The sequence below is a fragment of the Centroberyx gerrardi genome, chromosome 4, assembly GCF_048128805.1.
Source record: "Centroberyx gerrardi isolate f3 chromosome 4, fCenGer3.hap1.cur.20231027, whole genome shotgun sequence".
Classification (NCBI taxonomy): Eukaryota; Metazoa; Chordata; class Actinopteri; order Beryciformes; family Berycidae; genus Centroberyx; species Centroberyx gerrardi.
Window position 1 is genome coordinate 24,944,881 of NC_136000.1, and position 20,168 is coordinate 24,965,048.

General features: G+C 42.0%; 2 protein-coding genes and 1 non-coding gene across 3 annotated transcripts in view; 1 reads left to right on the plus strand and 2 right to left on the minus strand.

The window, feature by feature from the left end:
- Nucleotides 1-486: 486 nt before the first annotated feature.
- Nucleotides 487-8,685, minus strand: pllp (plasmolipin). The gene is made up of 4 exons (XM_071920960.2): nucleotides 8,483-8,685; nucleotides 3,726-3,899; nucleotides 2,770-2,892; nucleotides 487-1,483 (listed from the first exon to the last, which is right to left on the minus strand). The coding sequence occupies exons 1-4, from the start codon at nucleotides 8,645-8,647 to the stop codon at nucleotides 1,376-1,378; spliced, it is 570 nt and encodes a 189-aa protein (XP_071777061.1). The 5' UTR covers nucleotides 8,648-8,685; the 3' UTR covers nucleotides 487-1,375.
- Nucleotides 8,686-11,026: 2,341 nt separating this feature from the next.
- Nucleotides 11,027-11,109, minus strand: trnal-cag (transfer RNA leucine (anticodon CAG)). Its single transcript has one exon. It is a non-coding gene; the product is annotated as a tRNA-Leu (tRNA).
- An 8,566-nt stretch (nucleotides 11,110-19,675) lies between these two features.
- LOC139916807 (protein-glutamine gamma-glutamyltransferase 2) overlaps nucleotides 19,676-20,168 on the plus strand; it is a 10,528-nt gene continuing 10,035 nt past the window's right edge. Inside the window, exon 1 of the mRNA XM_071905806.2 lies at nucleotides 19,676-19,691. Within this exon, the coding sequence (XP_071761907.1) occupies nucleotides 19,676-19,691 (16 nt within the window). The remainder of the gene's footprint in view (nucleotides 19,692-20,168) is intronic.

A 20,168-nucleotide genomic window follows, 5' to 3' on the forward strand; every position in this document is an offset into this window, starting at 1 on the left:
TAACAGAAAAGTGTTTCTTCAGCTATGGGTTGGGATCCCAAATGGGCAAAAGGATTCAGTTCTGACGGGACCCAACATGACTGAAGGATGCTTTTCATGGGCTTGGATGCAAGGATGAGACGATATTTCTGCACTTTGCATCATAGAGCCCAGACAAGTTTTAAATAAAGTATTTGGTCAGGTTGTCAAGTTTGAAGTAAGCTAATTTCTTGTATTCTGTGCTTTGGTTCATTGATACAAGTCCACTCACACAAATGCTGCATTCACACTGAAACAGAAAAATCAGATTTGTGGCACAAATCTGATCGTTAGATCACTGTTGAACTAGGGAGGAATGAAATATCATAAGACTGCCATAAAACAATCAGATGTGTGTCACAAATAGTTAATGATTAGATCTCACAGCATGTGCCTGTGTAAACTGGTGTCAGTATTACAAGGGCAGGAATATTCAGGGCAAAAAACACCTACTGGTTTTCTAGAAACTTCAGGTCCATCTCAATAATCTATTTTTATTCAAAACGTTTTACACAGGCAACATTTTACACTACACAGGCAATACAACAGCACAAGTTATTCATATTTTAGCCTACGTAGATTGGGAGATTATTATCAATTATCACTTTTCTGGTGAACCCAGGTAAAAACTGTCATCTGAAAGGCCTATAGACTGATATTTGATATTATTTGAAGATATTTGATGGTATAAATCTGTGTTCACATCTAGTTCATCCTGCTCTTGTGTAATGGCCACTCATCTAAAATGTTACATTGGGACAGAGAATATAGATAATAAACCAGTGATCCAAACATGGACAGTAAGTCAGATCCACAGACATGGATGTATCCTGTCTTTGATGGGCATTTCTCATCCAGACCTTTATAATATTACAATACTTTTGAATATGGCATGGTTTAATCCATATCTGTGAACCTGGGCACCCACAATGTGATTCACTCAGCAGCTCAAATCAGACGTTTAGCATTTTAACATTGTAATCCAGAGCTGGGCCACTTGACTTGAAGTGCAAGTGTATGATAAACATAATATGCACCCTCTGTAGATTATAATCACATAAAATGACATGCATTTTACTTCATTATGACAGACATGATAATACATTTTAAGTCTGGCATGACTGTAGTATGAGATTATCAATAGCTGCACAGTTACCTCACAAAGTAGTCAACCTAGAGTTTAAATTATGTAATACTCTGACCATAAGAATATGGATTCATAATGTGCTTAATGGTGGGGGGGGGGGGGCTGTATTTCTCAGTTTTCAGTTTCGTGTTTGGATGGAAACTTTGAAGTCCAAGTTGGGTCGGGCCTGAGTCATGAGGGGAAACAGGATTCCTGGGAGCGGTTTGACTCCTATGTAGGCACTGTGCTGGTGGCAGCGTTCCCTCCATCGCCCTTCCAGTCCAAATAGGAGAAGTACGCACTGGCACCGTACGCTACGGTCACCACCGCCCCGAAGAACTGCAGGTATACAGAGAGGGAGAGAGGGAGAGGGAGAGAGAGAGCACATTATTTCTCCTGTGGGTCCTCAAAAAGCAGAGCAAAGGTCTGAGGTCTTCTAAAGCCAAACAAAACAACAGCAAACCAAAGATGTATTTGACTGCCACTAATCCACTAATAGGTTCATATCTCTGATAGATGCTGATGATGTTGACTAACGCACCTCCATTAGCTAAAGTCTTGCCTGTACTGTTTTTAAAGGCAGTAAAAAGCAGCTGATAGGGCTTTGTGATAGGGCGAGGGGCAAGGGCTGTGTGTGTGTGTGTGTGTGTGTGTGTATGAGTGTGAGTGTGAAATCTGGTCATGTGCTACCTGTAAACTAACGTGGACTCTGGTCAGTGGACCAGACCATAAAAGACCACTAGCCTCTATTTCCTGACACAGCCACACTTTGTGTGTGCGTGTGTGTGTGTGTGTGTCTCTCTCTCTTTCTCTCTCTCTCTCTCTCTCTCTCAAAAGACCATTTCTATTGAACATCCGCTTGATGAAGCAGCAGAGGGGAGGGAGAGGGGAAGACGTGCAGCGAAGGTAACTGGACTTTAAAACTTGCAAATACATGACATGTGACCCGTAAGAAAGCCCTGCCCTCCTCCTCCTCTCTCTCTCTCTCTCTCTCTGTCATCTATTCTTCATGTTCCAGGTATGTGTGCCTGCCACAGCCTGATAAGTAAACAGCCTATCAGGAACACACCTAGCCAAACACAGTGTGTCATAGCGGAGGGAGGGAGGACACAGAAGAAAACTACAAAATGTACACAGTGTAGAAACTTTAGATTAGAAGGAGAATGATTGATTGGAGGGAGGGAGGGAGGGGGGGAGGGATAGGGTAGGAAGGGATGGATGGACTGGATGGATAGATGTATGTATGGATGGATGGAAGACACTGTAGAAACTGGAACATGTAGCGGCCTTAGAAAGTGACAGAAACCAGCTGAGGGCCAAGTTTTGTTTCTCTTCACAGGGATTTGCCTGCTGGCCAGGCTTATCAGCCAAAGACTAACATTCAGTATTTGACAAGATAAGACAATAGTAGCGGGCAAATACAGAGAGCAGCATGCACATCTTATTGATTCCTTGTGTGTGTGACCACAACGGTTGTGAAGAATATCCTGGTGTAAGAAGAAGAACCTCAGCTTCATTTTCCACTGCTTTCTCCCTGACACATTCTTAACTCAGAGCTGCGTGTGTGTGTGTGTGTGTGTGTGTGTGTGTGTGTGTGTGAGAGGTGTCAGGTGTTACGGTCTTACAGCGGCGGCTGCCATATGTCCGTAGAAGAAGTAGTGGGTGAGGCGGTACGGGTGGACAGATGCTGCGTTGGCCAGGAAGGCGGTCAGATAGAGAACGGTGGCGATGGCGTTGTACAACATCAGCTAGCAGACAGGAGGAGACGACTTCAGTACATCAGCAACACAAACATAGCAGACCTTTGTCTCTGCCTCTTTTTCCTTCCTGGCACTCCCTCTTGTTTCCTCTCCCCCTTTGCTTCCTTGCCTCATCGCCTTCTTCTATCCCCTTGTTCCCTTGTCGCATCCCTCATGTCCTTCCTCTGTCCCTTTGCTTTATTCTCTCGCTTTCTGTTTCTTTATTCCCTTGCCACCTTTCTCTTAATCTGCCTCCTCATCTCCTTGCCTCAGTCCCTCTCTCTGTCTCCTTGTACCCTTGCCTCCTTATCTTAGGATGTTTCCTTATTCCCTTACCTAATTCTACTTTCCTAGTTTCCCCTATGTCCTTGCCTCTTTCTCTTAATCGGTCGTCAGGTTTCCTTTCCTCCTCTCCTTGCGTGTCTTTACTCTTGGTCTCTTTGCTCTCTTTTGTTCATATATACTTTGCCTTATAACTTCCCCTATAGGAGACAGGACAGAGACCGTGTCCCATCAGATTGTGCCTGCTGGGATACAGCTAACATCAACTGTGCAGGGTGACAGAAGGCAATAAAAGGCAATAAAATAACTTGAAAACCTTAAAGCATGCAAAATAAAAGCACATTTGATACATGTTGGCCTAAAGGTTAGAGGTCAAATAACGGTTTGAAACCTATAATTGAGATTTTAAATAATTCTCTCTACAGAAAAAACAGCAATTTTTTTAGCTAAGTAACCCTTAGATATCCAAAAAAACCCTCACTGTTTTGGATGTGGAGACACTGGAAGTAAAGTCAAACACACACACACATACACACACACACACACACACACACACTCACCGTCAGGGTCCAGGGGACAGAGGGGAGTTTCCTCTGGACATTGTAGAGGATCATGAAGAAGAGGATGGTGGTGAGGATCCACAGTGTTACGGCCACAAACATCACCCAGCCGTACGCCGGCACCGCTGCGTAGTAGGCGCTGGCTATCAACGCCCAGTGGAGCAGCCCCAGGACCTGGAGAGACAAGGAGGTTATATATATTATATTATATATATATATATATATATTATATTATGGTATATTATTTGTCCTACTGAAGAAGACAGTGAGAGAGAGAGAGAGAGGGATGAGGTGGGACAGAGAGTTAAAGATGCTGGGTGTAGCATTTTTACATATCAATATACTGTATGATCGTCAAATGGCGTTATTCTCCAGCCAGTGCTATTGTTAGTGCCGGTGTTTCTCAAAATCAAGACTACATTTCCCATAAACCCTTGCTTCCTGTTACGAAGAGGATGTTGATGTGGCTTTTTAATTTCTCACACTCCCTCTCTCTCTCTTTCTCTCTCACTTGATATGATAGGATGGTCTATTATGTATGCAGAGATTATGTTTCAATTTATACACACATGACACACACACACACACACACACACACACACACACACACACAGTAGGGAGGCGCTCAAAGGTTGACCTTTACAAGGCACCCATCTTAACAACGAACTCCATTCTGCACAAGAGGGACACTGCGATTATAACCCAGTTTTACAGAGTAACAAAGTGAACTATTAACTGTTACTATCATCTACAGCCATGTATTGACTCATGCCCCTTCTCTTCATCAAGCTCTCTGGACAGTGGCTCCCAAGCTTTTCTATGTTAAGCATCACGAAACAGAGACACATTATGGCTTGGACTCCAGTTTGATAAGTGAGAGAACAGTAGGGAATCAATAGTGAGATCATCTTGTTAAGGGAGACAGTTAATGAAGGTTTATTAAGGACCAAACAGATGTCATATATGTTTGATGCGGAGCACTTTATATTTTCACCGCCCATTTTTGAGGCAACTTCAAGCACACCTTAAGCAGCTCCAATATTTTCAAGCTGTTTCTGGATGCATTTTATAACACACAGTCTGCTGGGCGCATATTATTTATTAATATTGGATGAGGGACTGGATGTCGTGAAACAGGAGATTGGCTAGAGTTACGCTCTGTACAAATATCCCATCACTTTATTGGGCCTCTTCTATTTATCTCCCATCTAAAGTGCATTAAGCACTTTAGGTAAAATTGAAAGGGTCGGTAGTCACATAGAGAGGCAGGAAAGCCTAATACAACTCTTCTGCATACTATTCTCCTCTTCTTCAAATGCAATACTAACTGCAGATGTTAGATGAATGCGCTCGAGTAGAAAGTAGGTACAGTTTGGTTTGAATACTTCAAATAATAATTCTCTAGTAAAAGTGTCTGCCTCTCCCCTTTCTATGTTTTTGTTGCCAGAGTATGCGTAGGGATAATGGAATCTGATGTCACCATGCAGTGACACACACACACACACACACACAGAGAGAGAGAGCGAGAGAGAGTCTTTGACACTACTAAACAGAGGCTCAGTCAAATTCTTGATGTTGCATAAGCTGGCATTTAGGGATCAGGACAAATGATTTTCATATCAATAATCCTTCCGGGAAATTTCTCACTGTTCCCTCACCTTCCTCTCAGATACAGGTATGAACACAGACACACACACACACACACACACACACACACACGCACACACACAGACACACACACACAGGCTACTAACTATCCATACATCGCTGCTCTATTAGAAGAATCATGGAAGGGAAATCCAGGAAAAGTCTCTTTCCTGAGCAGAAGCAGGAAGGTCATAAGAAGAAAATGTCATGTTTTTACCTAAATAAATTTGTCCTGTGGAACACTGAGAGCGTCACGCCTTTTCTCACAGAGATTCAGGAAGCTTAACACCTTTTGTACCACAGCTACTGTTATTTTTATTACAAAATACACTGAAATTCATATTCTTACTATAATTACAGTACACTTAGACATTGACAATATGTTTCTATTTTGCCATAGCTGGTTCTACTGCTACCTGTGGACCTGTAATTCACCCGGCCTTAACTGAAAATGTACTGGTTAGATTGTTGGATTTGGTTACATCATGATACCAATGCATTGTTTCAAATAGAGAGAAAGCCGGTGCCTGCTGTCCAGCTTTCCCAACTCATCATTTGTTATTATATTTTGTTACTATACAATTACAGCGTCATTATGGAAATGACTGAAGGAGCTGTAATTTAATTTCCTTTACTAATTAATGAGTGAAAGTTGAAAGGAAATGAGTGAAAGTTGAAAACAAAGAAAGCAGACAGACTACTCTCATCGAAACCTGCCCCAGGCTAGCTTAAAGTCGGTATTGTATGAACAGTCAAACAGGTGGAGCATCCTCACACACACACTCAGTATATATTTCACCAGTGCTTCTCCTGTATTAACTCACATCAATATCAAATCAAAACAATATTAGAAACACCATGACCTAACCTAGAATATGACGAATTTATGACTAAATTTGACAATACAATGCAAAGTAGTCGATCAAGAACACTTTTAGCACTTCACCCATCACAGTAACCAAAGCTGGTACTGAAATATATATGGACATCAAGCCACATCTACCACTGCTATGAGAATCACAGGGGAAACACTGTATCTTTTATTAACCTTTATTTTATCCAAGGAAGGTTTTCTGAGCACAGATGTTTTCCAGCAACACCCTGCTTTATATTCATACAGGTACACACATTCACACCAAGGGCAGATTGATGGTAGCGACTGAGGGAGAGGAGAGTGTTGCTCCTTCACTTTCCCCTCTGAGATTGTCCTCGCTAATTCGGCGATTCAAATCCTCCCAAATCAAGGCTATAGCCCCTCCTGATATTTACTCATACAGTTGAGTCAGGTCCAACTCAAATAATTCTAATGGCTTTAGTGCAACACTAAACCTTATCTTTGTTTAAAACTATCTGTAACTAGTGCCTAAACACATGTCATCAAGATAGAGCGAACCTGTGACATTCCAGACACTTTGATCAATGGAAACAATTTTACTGCATCTTAAAAGATCACTTCAAAGATAAAGTCAATTATTGTTCTCTAATGTCTGTATTTAATTGGACACAACTCTTTGCTCACACTACTACAGCTACTCAACTTGTCTATCAGTGAGGGACAGTTGACCACAGAGTAACTATATATATTTATAGAGGGGAGGTTGCTGCCTTTTTAAGGGGCTCATCAGACACAGGTGTGCAGGACATGGTATCTACAAACCAAGCCTTATTCCAAATCAATGCTGGCCACAGTTTTGTCTGTAGACCTAGACCATCAAGAGCCGACAAAGCTTGTGACTCATAAAGCATGGGGAAGTGAGAAATGTTCAACCGTCAGATACTATACAGTATGAACATTAACTTTAACGTGGTCAGTAGTCTCATTGTAAAAGCCTTTGTGCATGGAGGCTGAGTGGTTGTAATTAATGGGATGCCTGAGAGGGGTGTGACAGCAGGAGACGAGGGCCTCCAGGGGACAAAGATCTACCTGTCGGTTAGCAGGCCAGTCACATGCTCTCGTCTGCAACGGGACAGAGTCTCGTGCAAATACATCCTGACTGGAAGGGTTAATGAGATCGAAGCTGAGGCGCAGTACTGCTATCTTGATTCTGCCTGTCCCCGCCTCAGTCTCAAAACACGTTCTGCTGAGGAACAGGGAGAGCAAACATGACGCACCTCTGCTGGTGCCTCATTTATAGACAAGTCTTATGTACATAAATAGAAATCCTTATGAATGTAATTGTCTATAAACTTTTAACTAGAAAGTTCTCAACTACACCAGCCCCTGAACTGACCTGACATCTGAAAAAAGCAAGAAGGGGTATTACTATAAAAGTGCACACACACAGCACAGCAAAATAGGAAAGGCCTTGACCAATGATAATCAGTTTTGTTGCTGATAGCCAGTGACATTTACAATGCAGCAACTGAAGCTTGTTTACATGCATTCAAATCCCTGTGGCACAAGATAAAGAGCGCACATGCAGCTTTATTGGAAAGTTGGAGTTTAGCACTTAGTGTAGTTTATCTTCAACTCATCTTCAGTAATTAGGTATAACTCCTCTCCACACTGGGGTTCTTCAACTTTTTTAGACTAGTGCTGCTATAGTGTGGGAAGTAAAAAAAAGACAAACTCAAGGGAGTTTGGACAGAACTGTACTGAATAGAGTAACATAGAACAGAGCAGACCAGACCAAAACAGAACAGAACAGAACAGAACAGACCAGACCAGACCAGACCAGACCAGACCAGAACAGAACAGAACAGAACAGAACAGAACAGAACAGACCAGACCAGAACAGAACAGAACAGAACAGAACAGACCAGACCAGACCAGACCAGAACAGAACAGAACAGACCAAAACAGAATAGAACAGACCAGAACAGAACAGAACAGACCAGACCAGACCAGACCAGAACAGAACAGAACAGAACAAAACAGACCAGACCAGACCAGACCAGAACAGAACAGAACAGAACAGGACAGGACAGGACAGGACAGGAGAGAACAGAGTATACAAAAGAACAAAACTGTACTGGACAGAAGAGAACCGAGCATAAAAGAACAGAATTGTACTGAATAGAACAGAACAGTACTGAACAGAACAGAGTACAACAGAACAGAACTGTGCTGAATATATTGACACTCTTTCTCTCCAAACGCAGCCACTCACTGATTCGCTGATCATGAGCACGGCGGGGATGCTCTTGATAAAGGACATGTCCATCCCGGCGGATGCGCTAGCAGCCAGCCCTCGAAGGCTGTTGCCCCCCTGCTGAGAGGCCTGGGCCTGGGGCGGGCTCGTCTCCGTGGTCACCTTGGACGGGAAGTCTGCCATGATCGCACGGCTGTCCTGGAACCGGCTGCACCAGCTAAAGCAACGTCAAACCCCTTGTGGAGGTGATGCACTCTGTGAATAAAGTCAGTGACCGAACTGAGCAAGTTCGCCTCCTCAAAGAGAGTTTGGTTGTCTTTCACTCCTCGCAGAAACGTGGGCCGCTGGCTCTGCTCCCTCTTTGTAGAAATAGCAGTAATCAAGTAGTTTATGTACCTGAGGTATTACCTAAGGTGAGGTATTCAGTGACCATTGACTTGGTCTGCCAGACTGAATGTTTCAAGAACTTCAGTAAAGTCCAAAACACAATTATTTCCTAAGAAGCTGATAAAAAAACGTGTCTCAGCAATATTACACACAAGTACACACTGTCAACGGTTAGAAAAACAGTCCAGCAGTAGTCTGTCCTTGCTCCAGAGAGAGAGTTCCAGGTCCAGATATCTAGCAGTCACTAATCTCCACCTCAACTAACAGGTGCCTAATGGTGGTGGGGTGTGTGTGTCTCTCTCTCTCTCTCTCTCTCTCTCTCTCTCTCTCTCTCTCTCCCTCTCTCTCTCCCTCACTCTATCTCCCGCAGAGTGTTTGTCATGCTCTCTCTATCTATTTTGCTCTCTCTCTCTCTCTCTCTCTCTCTCTCTCTCTCTCTCTCTCTCTCTCTCCTACCATCTCTATTTCTCTCAGGCACCTCCCATATGGCTCCCAGAGGCCCAACCCGCCTCTCACCTGAGCGACACATCAACATGAATTAACACCTGTTTGAAAACTGGGAGGAGGGAGGGAGGCAGAAAGACAGAGAAGGATGAATGGAAGGGGGAAAAGAGGAGGACAAATTATCTAGGAGAGTAAACAATTAAAAGTAGAGGTAAGAGACAAAATGAAGGGAGAGAGAGAGACTATGGGAACCACTCACATTATGTGACACATTAACATGAGGGAGGGAGGGAGCTTTCTCCACTGGCATAGTTACAGCGTTTAACGCTGACAGGACAGACCAGAGGGTTCCTCCTGTGCCTCTGGGCACATGAAGGGAGTAAACAGTTAGCCAAAAAATTGAAGATGTCAAGGTGTGTAACAAGATTAGCCAGAGGAAAATAATCTGGAAAAAACTCTTTCTTCTGGGGCAGCGGATAGTTGCGGAACAGGATTAGGGCCACATGTAAACAATTTATTTGAGTTCTGAGGTTAATCTCGGAATTCTGGGTCTAAAGTCAGAATTCTGAGAAAAAAGTCAGACTTTAAACTTTTCTCCTCAGAATTATGAGATTAATCTCAGAACTCAAATAACTCAACAAATTTCCTGCATTTCTACACCACCTAACCACCACCTCTTGGATTAAGTCAAGAAACAGCAACCCTGTATAATGTTAACCAAAATGAGCCAGAGTGCAACCTGAGATCATCGGGCCCTCCTTATTTTGATCTCATTTTTATGTCTTTCTTCTCTTTCAGGCACCTGACACACACAGTGACTTCACCTGGCAGCACTGACCTGAGTCCCGTCTTTCATCCTCATCATGTTTCTCTTTGTCGTTATTGTATGTATTATGTTATTGTACATTTTACTGTTTGTCCCAACCCTTTTTTTCCTTATAAGGTTTTTCTTGAGAGTTTTTCCTTGTTGAGGGTCTAAGGTTGGTGGTGCCAGGTAGGCCAGGCCCAGCTTGGTAGGATAAAGTAGGGCCTGTTATGTCTTTCCATCTTATTTTGTGTCTTGTGTTTTGTTTTGTGTCCTTGTGTTTTACTTTGTCGCATCATTTTGTTCTGACGTGACTTATGCCACTTTGCAACTTTACAAATAGATAAATATAGTCAATATTATTCTATATTATCATAAGAAACAACAATGCAATAGGCTACTTGTACACATTCATTCATTCCCTAACCCTATTCAGGGTCAAGGGAGGGTGGGAGCCTATCCCAGCATGCATTGGGTGGACACATAGTACATGGTTTTTATTATTTTATGTATGTTTTAATATATGTCTGTTTATCTCTGTGTATGTATTACTGATTACTGGTTTGTTTGTTTATTTAGGGGGGGAAATCAACTCAAACCATACAGGTTTACAAGATAGGTATGTAAGGTAATGCCAATTATCTGGTGGATCAATTAGTTACATTATTTGGGGTGAAGAACTCGCATAATATGTGTGCGTGCGTGCGTGCGTGTGTGTGTGTGTGTGTGTGTGTGTGTGTGTGTGGGAGGGGATGTCAACTGTCAAATTGTTGAAATAAATGTGTACAAGCCAGTAGCGCTTTGACACGGGCAGACATGTGCCTGCTATCATAGGATGTATTTCTATCGGTTAGGACGGTCGCAGTGAATCTCTACCGTCTTTCTTCCGCTCCCTGCCTTTTGTCAAAAGAAGTGTGAAAAGTGTTTGTCAGAAGTGGGATTCGAACCCACGCCTCCAGAGGAGACTGCGACCTGAACGCAGCGCCTTAGACCGCTCGGCCATCCTGACGTGGAAACAGTAAAAAGAAACATTGGCTTTTATTCATAAACCACCGATGATGTACATGGTTCAGTTGTGTCCCCACAGTTTGTTGAAGATCAGTGGATTTGTATTTACTGAAAAAACCGTTATTTGTGTCTGAGCAGAACCGCAGCAGTGGCCCGGTTTTCAAACACAGCTCTCTTGCGCCCTCTGCTGGTGTAGCTCGGAAATCCAGACTACAGTGACCGGTCAAAACCAAAACCTACAGTCTATGGTCAAAACCAAAAACATGAATGCGTTCAAAACTGGCACCTACTCAAAATATTACTTACACTTTACAAACATCCATCCTGGTTATTTTGGCTATTTTTGTGGCTAAATTACGAACTTCTGTGAAATTTGTGATAGTTTCAGCATGTGTGGAAACGATAAAGGCAGATTTCCATTCCAAATCCCTAATGTATTTAACATGTAATGTAAAATCCCAACTGTATTTAATACACACATGGACACTTAAACTTATTAAAACCCAAAAGTATATTGAACCGTCAATAGCACAGAGCAAAATAAAAGCATCCAAGCAGTTCAGAGCGAATGTCACAATGTACCCTATCCAACATAATGCACAATACAACTGACATCATTACAATATCCACAAATTGCATTAACACAGATATAGGCACTGGGAAAACATGAGCAGGAAAATGTAAAGACATGACTGATGGGTGAGGTCTGTCTCTGTATGTAGCCTACCGAGGTTTTCGGGCTGGTGGCCAGCTAGAGACGGTCACAGCACAGGGGAGGAAACTGGTCTGGTGATGTCATGATTTGCTCATGATTGACTGATACTATTTAACAGATGGAATTTGTTGGAACTACTGGTGACCACGTTGGGTGAGATCAGCAGCAGATCTGCATGTTTTATTGCTATGGAGTCATGCAGGACCTCGATGAAGATTCAGGGAGAGTCACTGACTTTCTCTGACCGCTGCTGATGACCTGCAGTTTGCCCTCGGATCGGACTCATGCAGAAGGTTAAGCTTGATTCTGTTATGGCTCTGTGGAACTGAACCAGCGCTGCCCTACAGAGGATGAAATTGTTGTTGCTGGAGGACGTGAACCTGCTGCTGGGCCTTCTGGGTCACATGTTGACGTTCTCCTCCCCATTGTTGTCTTGGGAAATGATCGTTTGCAGGAATTTGAATGACTCAACTCTGATGGTTTTTGAGCCATTGATGTCAAGGGGAGGGAGTGGCGGTGGCTGCTTCCTATATCATTGCATTGGGTTTGAGGGAGTTCAGTTCCAGGTCAATGTGGTTGCACCATCTCTTCAGCAGATTAAGTTACTCTTGGAGATTAGGGCTCTCAGGGTGTTATCATCTGCACACTTTTGGGGTTTAACTGATGGGTGTTTGGAGATGAGAGTCATTTGTATGGGGAGAGAAAAGAGTAGAGGGAGAGTGGATCTGAGGTGTGTTTGCCCTGTCTCACATACTGTAGGTGATTGGTGATTCACTGAAGCAAAAGCAATTAATTATAGATTTCAAGATCAGCCACTGAGATGAATAATCAATACTCTCTGTGCATGTGTTTTGCTTGTCTATGTGTCTGTTACTGTTGTCCAAATGTCTCAACAGATGACAGTGGGAAACAGCTATATGGTTGGTTGCTACATTTTAATGTACACCAGATGGGATCCACACCAAGGGCAATATGGAGGAGAAGCCTATTTGATCTGAATGGTTGGTATTCTGGGGTCATGTACATTTTTATAACCTTGGTGAAGCAACAGAAACTCGCAAAAATGAAAAAAAAAAATCAGAAAGAGGCCAATTGATGCAAAAGACTGAAATGTATTTATTAACAAAACGTGCTCATAGTGAATATTCCTTAAAGTAAAAATATTCAACACGGACATCTTTTTGCTCTCTTCATTTTTATAACCTGAAATTTATATTTGGGAAAAAAGCAAATACCATGAGATCCTGTGATATTTTGGCCACATGGCTTTGCCCTGGATTGGGCTCATTGAGCGTGAGACTGAATTTCAGTAGGTGGGCCAAAATTCCTTCTCATGCTTACAGGGAGAAGATACAAAAAACCCAATATTTATTGGTCTATTCCCGGCATGCTGTGGTCCGAGGAAGAGTTACAGTTTCCCCTGGCTCTCACCTCTGTGCTAGGATTATTGATATTAAATCTCAGACCATAAAACCTTTTGTATATACTGTACATGCTCAGTAGACCATTGTAGAGGCAGACCACACACACACACACACACACACACACACTGAAAGGTGACATGGGATCTGAAATACTTTCTTATCCTGCTGTCTCGTCAATTTAGATAACGAGTTTTGTTTGCTGCTTGTCTTTTCGTGTTTGTTGCTGGAAATGGAAACCAAAATACAAAACGTTTTAATTACATCCCAACACAGATGGCATGTTCCTTTCCACATTATACTTTTTACAATAAATCCCCCCACTGCTGACCTGTACTATTTGAAGTCCACGCTACAATGAGGGGCATAAACCACAGACCAGTATAGAAAAAAATTGAGCAATCCCAAGCTATACATGATTTTGCTTGATGTTGCCTTGACCGCTAGAGCTGCAAATCTAAACATGTAAAACCTAGAGTCCAACATATAGATCACATATCACTGCTCTCCAGTAACAAAATGTTATACCTCCAAATAGCCAGCTTTTCAGAAATTGATTAAAAAATGATGAATTTTCCCACTGCCTTTTTGCATTTTGAGTTTGATATGGGTCACAAAACTTATTCAGAACTCCAAACACCATGTAAACTTTCATTATAATTAAAAAATAAAAATGGAATAACAAGGACTTCATGCAACAGCAGCAACAAGTTGTCTGTAAGTGCAGAGAAACCACTGGAAGTGCAACAGCTGACTACATATCAGAAAAGAGCTAATGATGATGACATGATAATAGGTGGTGACACACTTTACAAATGAAATGTGTGACAGGACACGTCCTCTAACAGATTATGTTGGTGTTTTTTTTTGTTACAAAATAATTCCATGGTGTGGCTTCTTTTTTGTTGCTGGGTCAAAGGTCACACAAGTGTCGTCCAAGGGAACAAATTTTCTGTTGGTGGTGAAGGGGGCCAGAATGAAAAGATCACAGTCACAGTGAAGTAGCATTTTGAGAGCTTCTTGTTTCTGTACATACTACCAGTTGAAACAGAATGTTGGGGCTGGGCATAATGTGGGGAGGCATCATTCAAAAGTATCCACAATATAAAAAAATCTGCAATTACATTATTGGTTTAAATTTTTATGTAAGCCTACTGGTACACCATTAAAAATAGCCACTAAAAATACACCTTTTTCCAAAAAGAAAAAAAAAGGATGATATTGATATTTAAAAAAATGACAAAATATAGAAAATGATGTCAAATATTTTTTTTTACATGTATGTAAAAAAAAATGTATATATTGACATGGAACAGGGAATGTATCTTTGCTTCATGTTTGATGCTACTGTAAAAATCGCACTCCCTCTTGTATCCCTCTTGTATGTTATTGCTTAAATTGATGTATATACTGTGCATGTATGCATGTATGTGTGTGTGTCTCAAGGGCCCATGCAGAAAGACAGAATTGAATGTCTTTACTCTGTGAAAGTGCAGTGAAGTGGCTGCTGCTCTCAGTCCCTGCCCTGCAGTGTGTCACTGTATTAACAGTGTGGTGTGAGCAGCAGGAGGGGGGGGGGGGGGGGGTCGTCAGGAGGCTGAGGTCAGACAGACACCCCGTTTTCCCGAAACATGACTATCCCGGCATTCCACAACTCAGCATCACACTGGTAGAAAACCTGTTTTCCAGGCAGGCAGATGCACTGTCACTAAAGCACATATTTACCCTCCGAGGTCTTCTGCCTTACTTCACGGGTCGATCAGTAATGTGTGTGTAATGTGTGTGTGTAACAGGGAGCATTTCTACTGCCAAGGTCAGCACACATGCATAAAGCAAGCACAGCACACATGGGATGTAAGAATCACAACACATGTAAAAGATGTACAGTGCTTGATTGATGCTGATTTTAAGCATTGACATATTTAGCATTTCTGTAAAACTATCATATCATAATGGAAATACACTGGTATACTGGTGATGAGGTCCAGGTCACACACCAAACAGATTGTGAAACATGCAGCCAAATCTCCTGGTCATTGCTGGGAAATCATATTATCATTACAGCAAGAAAACAGCAGAAACATAAGTTAGCTAACCAGGGTTGTTTTTCCTTTTTTACCAAAGGTCATATTTATTGATATTCAGCTGTGTCATTCCCTCTGATGACTGATCACCAGTCCCGTCGTCATAGTTTGTTTTAATTCAAAGTACTTGCTAGATTAACTCCATTTCACTTTTTTTCTTAACATTTTTTTTTTTAACATTCAACATTTTTCTGTGCCTTGTTCAAAGACCCTTCAGCAGTAGTTGTTGAGATTTTCCCAGCAGGTCTGGGATTCAAACCTTCTGGTCGCAAGAGCACTTCTGAGCTGCTCCAATTCAAAATCAACATGCAATGCCTTGAGGCATTGAGGCTTACAGTAATAAAAATCAAGCACTAATCAAGCCTTTTGGAACTAGTCATCTTAATTCATCAAACAAAAAAAAAAGAAATTCTTCCATTTGCAGTGACAGATATGTACCTCTGTCCTTCCCAATGGGGAATTCACCACCAGTTTCTGTGTGACAGGCAGGGAATCTGGCCAGTATACAAAGGAGGAATTGTGGGAGCAAAGTGGGGCGGCAGGGTGAATAGTTGTTAGAGAGACTGTCTCCAAAACGGTCACACAACAGCTGATGCTTTGTGTTGAAGTGTCTGTGAGCTGAACCTCCACCTCCTCATCCACTCTAAGTTGCTCTGGATAACACATGTAAATATTTGACAGTGCTTCTCAGTAGTTGATGTTCTGTACAATCCAGTCCAGTGCCTTGATGCTTTCATTTGTGCGTCTTTGTGTTCCCAAAAGTCTTCTTCTATCGCCATTAGGACTGAGTTTATACCAAGGAACTATATTGAATGACATGAACCAAGTCATGTGTGTGTCTACAGGTGAGTCAGTCAGTGTGAGGGGTTTCAACTGTACGTCACTTTATGACTGTGAGTGAAGGTGTTTACATATGTGTCAAGTGTTAAGTCTGTGTTGTGTGCCCATGTGTTGTTACGCGTGTAGCTGTGTCTACACCATAGTGAGTGTGTGTGTGTGTGTGTGTGTGTGTGTGTGAAGCCTACAATGCCACACTTTTATGTGTCAGTGTAGGTCATCATTTTAGCACAGTAGTGACGATCGTCTACGCTATTTAATGTGTGTCTGTGTCTGTGTGTGTGTGTGTGTGTTTTGACTGGGTGTGTGCATCTGATTGTGTTTATCATCTGTGCTATTTATTGTATTGTGTTGATTGTGACTGTGTGTGTGTGTGTGTGTGTGTGTGTGTGTGTGTGTGTGCGTGTGTTTATTCTCAGTGCTATCAATCTGCCAGCAGACTCATTATCTGCCTGTTTTCTGCTCCCAGCCAGACAATACAGCTGCCATCACCAGCTATCTGCGGACACTGAGGTATGTAACACTGTGCAGTGAGCTTACGTGTCCACCGGGACCCGGGACGTCCCTTCACACCACTGGCTGCTTTTTGTCTCGGTCCACTTTAAACACACTGGCCTGCGCACAGACTGTCAACAAGCTCCACTGACTCGCATGGCATTTTTCAAAGAGCAGAGGAGTGTGTTAAAGACTACGCCGACTTGTTGGGAGTTTAGCCTAAAAAGCTCTGTCTGGTACGCATGCTAACGCTTTAGCATGTTAATCGTAGGATCGTTATCCTAAAAGTGAGAAAATGGGAACTTGTAGCAGCTGTAGGCAGGGTGATTAGTTAATGTTAATGACATGTGTCTAAACCTGCCAGGCTTGTTTTGGGAACTGGTAAAATAGACAAAATTTGCCAAAAAATGCACTCTTTGAAGTGAGCAAAGTTAGCCAGACAGCTAATGTTTAAATAGCCTACTGCTGATTTGTGATGAACTTTGCTAATGAATAAGACTGAGATTTTGTTTTCAGAAGTTATGATTCTCCCATAACTTCAGGTCATTCAATAAAAACCAAAACCAATACCAACTTTGGATTTCTAAGGTTTATCTTCATACTTAGGATAGGATAATGCTAATTGCATATGATTACTTAACATAGTGCTAAAGAATTAGCATGCACACACCCAACTATCAGAGATGATTCTGAGCCTGTAAGACTCTGAGGAAGTTTAGGGGAAAGTACTACATGATGATTAAGAATTCTCTGTTGTGACATCTGTTCCCTTTTTTAACTAACTGCCGGATACACACATATTCACACATCGTCACACACACAAACACACAAGCACATGCACACAGGCAAAAGGTCATATCTTAACTCCGTAGATTGACACATATCCTGCTGTGTATTCAAATCAGGATAATGATCAGTTTTACTATGACATGCTGAACTTGTCACCTTTCTTTTCAGTATACGTGACTCACTTACTATTAACCACATTTGTCATGACCCCCAATTTCTCCATTTTGGTATGATGGTTGAGGGTTTTTATATATGCATTTCACATATAGGCTACTGTAGATGAGTATGTATTGTTATTTTTACGTGGATGGTGTGTCACGCAATAAATGTTTACATTCCTACAATCATAGGCAAGCAGTATGAGACAATAAGATTATTAAAAAAGATTAGATTTTGTTCACACCCTGTCTCTTAGTGTCATATTCCCAGATTCCTCTCTGCAACTGTCAGAAGAACATGGACACACCATGATAACAGCCTTTCTGTTATCACTGTGACCTGAAACTAACTTAGCAAAACAGACACACTTTCAATAGACTTGTTCCATCTTTCTATAACAATATTTATCCTTCCTTTCTATTATTATTTTCTAATGTTTGACTGGAATGTCTGGATGCCAGTCAGGTCTAAGCCTGGTGAGTCAGTGACAGGGTCAACCCCGAGGTCATTTATGTAATATTGCCTTATCTCATTGCCTTTCATTTTACACCCCAGCTCGCTCTCTAAGATCCTCCTCTGAGAAGCTACTGGTTGTACCTTGTGTGAGATGTAAAACCACTGGTCAATCCTCCTTTAGTTATTATGGTACAAAACTATAGAACACCAAACTATGGACTTAAAACTGAAAAAAACTGAACTATGGACCTTAGAGAGGCAGAGACAGTAGGCAAATTATATCATTTGCCTACTGTCATATATAACTATCATATATAACATATATATATTATATTATATATCAAATTGTGATCTTTATAATGATATTTTCGTTGGCTAGTAGTTGTATCTATATCTGAATGGCAATAGCAAGGAGCTTGCGCTTGTCGAGATCCATGCTTCTGTGTTTACAGGTTATCCACCTGCCTTTTTTCAAAAAACGCCACGTCTCCGTTTTGCATTCCAATCAGACAAAGAACAGAAATGACAGATCCGTATATGAATATCATATGTTTCACCCATTTCTGTCTGGCCGTTCCCTTATACTCAATCTGTAACTGAGGGGAGAGGAATGGTCACAACATTAGTGACCTGGGAATGCTGCGGGAAGGTTGCTGGTTCAAATCCCTCTACCAGCTGTAACAACGTTAGCACACCATCGCAATATTTAATCTAGTGGCAGCCTGATGTGCCATAGGAGAGGATGTTACTGGAGGTTACTCCTCTGTTTACTGGAACAGTGGTGAGGCAGCAGAGGCTGCCCCAGTATTGCTACACTTAAATACACACACACACACACACACACAGATGCACTGACATACAGACACACACAAGCATGCACCATACACACACACACACGCACATGCATACACACACACACACACACACACACACACACATATGTATATGCGTGTGCACGTAAACACACACACTACCGCTTCCACCGCCAGCCCTCCATACCATATAACAAAGACCCCAGTGTCTGAGCTTGGATGAGAGGGGGAAAGACAGTTACACACACTTCACACTTTCACTCACCCACCCACCCACACACACACACACACATGCGCGCGCATGCACACAAACTCACACTCACTTGTGCTAGCTGACACACACTGTAGTAAATAGTTTGGCTTTAGTCTCACTTTTGTCTGGAAGGAAAATATTGAAGTGGGCCGAGATACTGTTGCTTCATCCAAACACACACACACATAATGCAGACATACTTACACACTCATACACACACTAACATACACACACTTTCAGAGGAACTGTAGGAGTCAGATGTGATGTCAGAGGTCACTGAGGGTGGTGAAGTGTATGGGTGAGTGTGAGTGTTTTGGGGGGGGTGTCTGTAGGTGTGAGTGTGTGTGTGTTTCAGAGGTGGGAGGGGCTTGTCTTGTGTTGTATAAATACAGGGTCATGATGGAGACTGGGTTAAGAAAGCTTCAAGGGCTTCAACCTGACAACGGCGTGAAGACACTTCAGAGCGTCCAGACCCACCGTAAAGGGACAGCGCAACATTTTATAGAAGAGGAAGAAAATCAGACAAGGATTATTACTTAGGCTGCAATGGCTAACCACAATGGTAAGTGTTGTTTTGATCTATCTATCTATCTATCTATCTATCTATCTATCTATTGATCCTGTCTGTCTCTTGCTCTCTCTGTCTTTGGTCCATATTACAAATGTTGCTAAATGCTGCAGCTGATTGCGATATCTGTGAAAAAATGTGCTGCTGTATGAATCTACACTAGGTTGTGATATGACCCAACCTCATTCCATCAACAAATACCAGGACAGTTTTTCAGTCTAGTTAGACCAGGAATACAAAATCAAGCCGGCCGAGCAATCAAAACATATTGAAATCAGGATTAAAGTAATTTCTGTGCATTGTTTTATGTTTTGAGATGACTTCAGCTCAGTGGCCAATCTTCTGCCAGTCTGACCTGAGAACCAAAATACTTGAAATATGTCCAAACAAATCTGAACTGGAAACCCAAATGTGAAACTATGATAATGACAATTAGGAGAGGAGAGGAGAGGAGAGGAGAGGAGAGGAGAG